The 872-nt window shown below is 42.8% G+C and overlaps 1 protein-coding gene across 1 annotated transcript in view; it reads left to right on the top strand.

Moving 5' to 3' along the window:
- LOC130577084 (glutathione S-transferase-like) overlaps positions 1-430 on the top strand; it is an 11,517-nt gene extending 11,087 nt beyond the window's left edge. Inside the window, exon 3 of the mRNA XM_057372191.1 lies at positions 229-430. Coding sequence (XP_057228174.1) covers positions 229-415 — 187 coding nt within the window. The 3' untranslated portion in view covers positions 416-430. The remainder of the gene's footprint in view (positions 1-228) is intronic.
- The last annotated feature ends 442 nt before the right edge of the window (positions 431-872 follow it).

The raw sequence follows: 872 nt of genomic DNA, 5'->3' as shown, positions 1-872 counted from the left end.
GAAGTGGAAAGGGTACAATCTTTAGGTTTTGCTTTGGAATTTTGCATTTGTCTTTCACCCAGACTCTTTCCCTGCCTGTCCCAGATGCAACTGCATTCTGGGGGGAACTTCTCCAAGTTATGTGTGTGGGAYAGAWCAGGCAGAKATTTCCCAGCATCTSARTGAGGTTATGCCAGTAGCCATTGCACTGATCAGACCTACCTGACCAACTGGATGTCTTCCTTTCAGAATTGATATGTATGTGGAAGGAATGTTCGATCTGAATGACTTACTCATGACATATGAAATCCAACCAGAGGACAAAAAGGAGCAACATTATGCTAATATGATGGACAAGACTGAAAACAGATACYTCCCAGTCTTTGAGAAGGTATGTGGCAAAGAATTGACAGGTGAATTGATACTGTTATCTTGAACCTCCATCCTGGATCTACCCACTTCTTACGGAGGAAAACTGAAGAAAAATTCCCACTGGAATATAAATGCTCTGGTTTTGTAAATGTTGGAATAAGATGGACACAGGACACTACAGAGGGTTCAGAAGACACTGTAAATCTGGTAGGAATGTAAGGAAGTGAGATCCAAAGTCTCRCGGGGCTCACTAAAAGTCAATGTGTGTTCAGTCTGTGTGTTGTTTCAGACAAAAGACACTACAGCATCAGCTTGACATACAGTTTCCTCCTGAATTGCAGATTTCCTTTTACCAAACCTACTGTGTAAATGCATTACAGTTCCTTGTGTATCTCCTAAAGCTTAGCCTTCCATGMAGCTACAGCAGCCAAGGCAGGAGGAGCACAACTGAGCTGCCAGACAGAAATGTAGAAGGGAAAAGGCTGACAGATTTTGCCTAGGGTGACAGTGCCATCAGATAA

This window comes from Malurus melanocephalus, unplaced genomic scaffold (genome assembly GCF_030028575.1).
Source record: "Malurus melanocephalus ecotype Western Australia unplaced genomic scaffold, MMel_1.1 scaffold_166, whole genome shotgun sequence".
NCBI classification, from domain to species: Eukaryota; Metazoa; Chordata; class Aves; order Passeriformes; family Maluridae; genus Malurus; species Malurus melanocephalus.
This window is presented reverse-complemented; position numbering and strand designations above follow the sequence as displayed.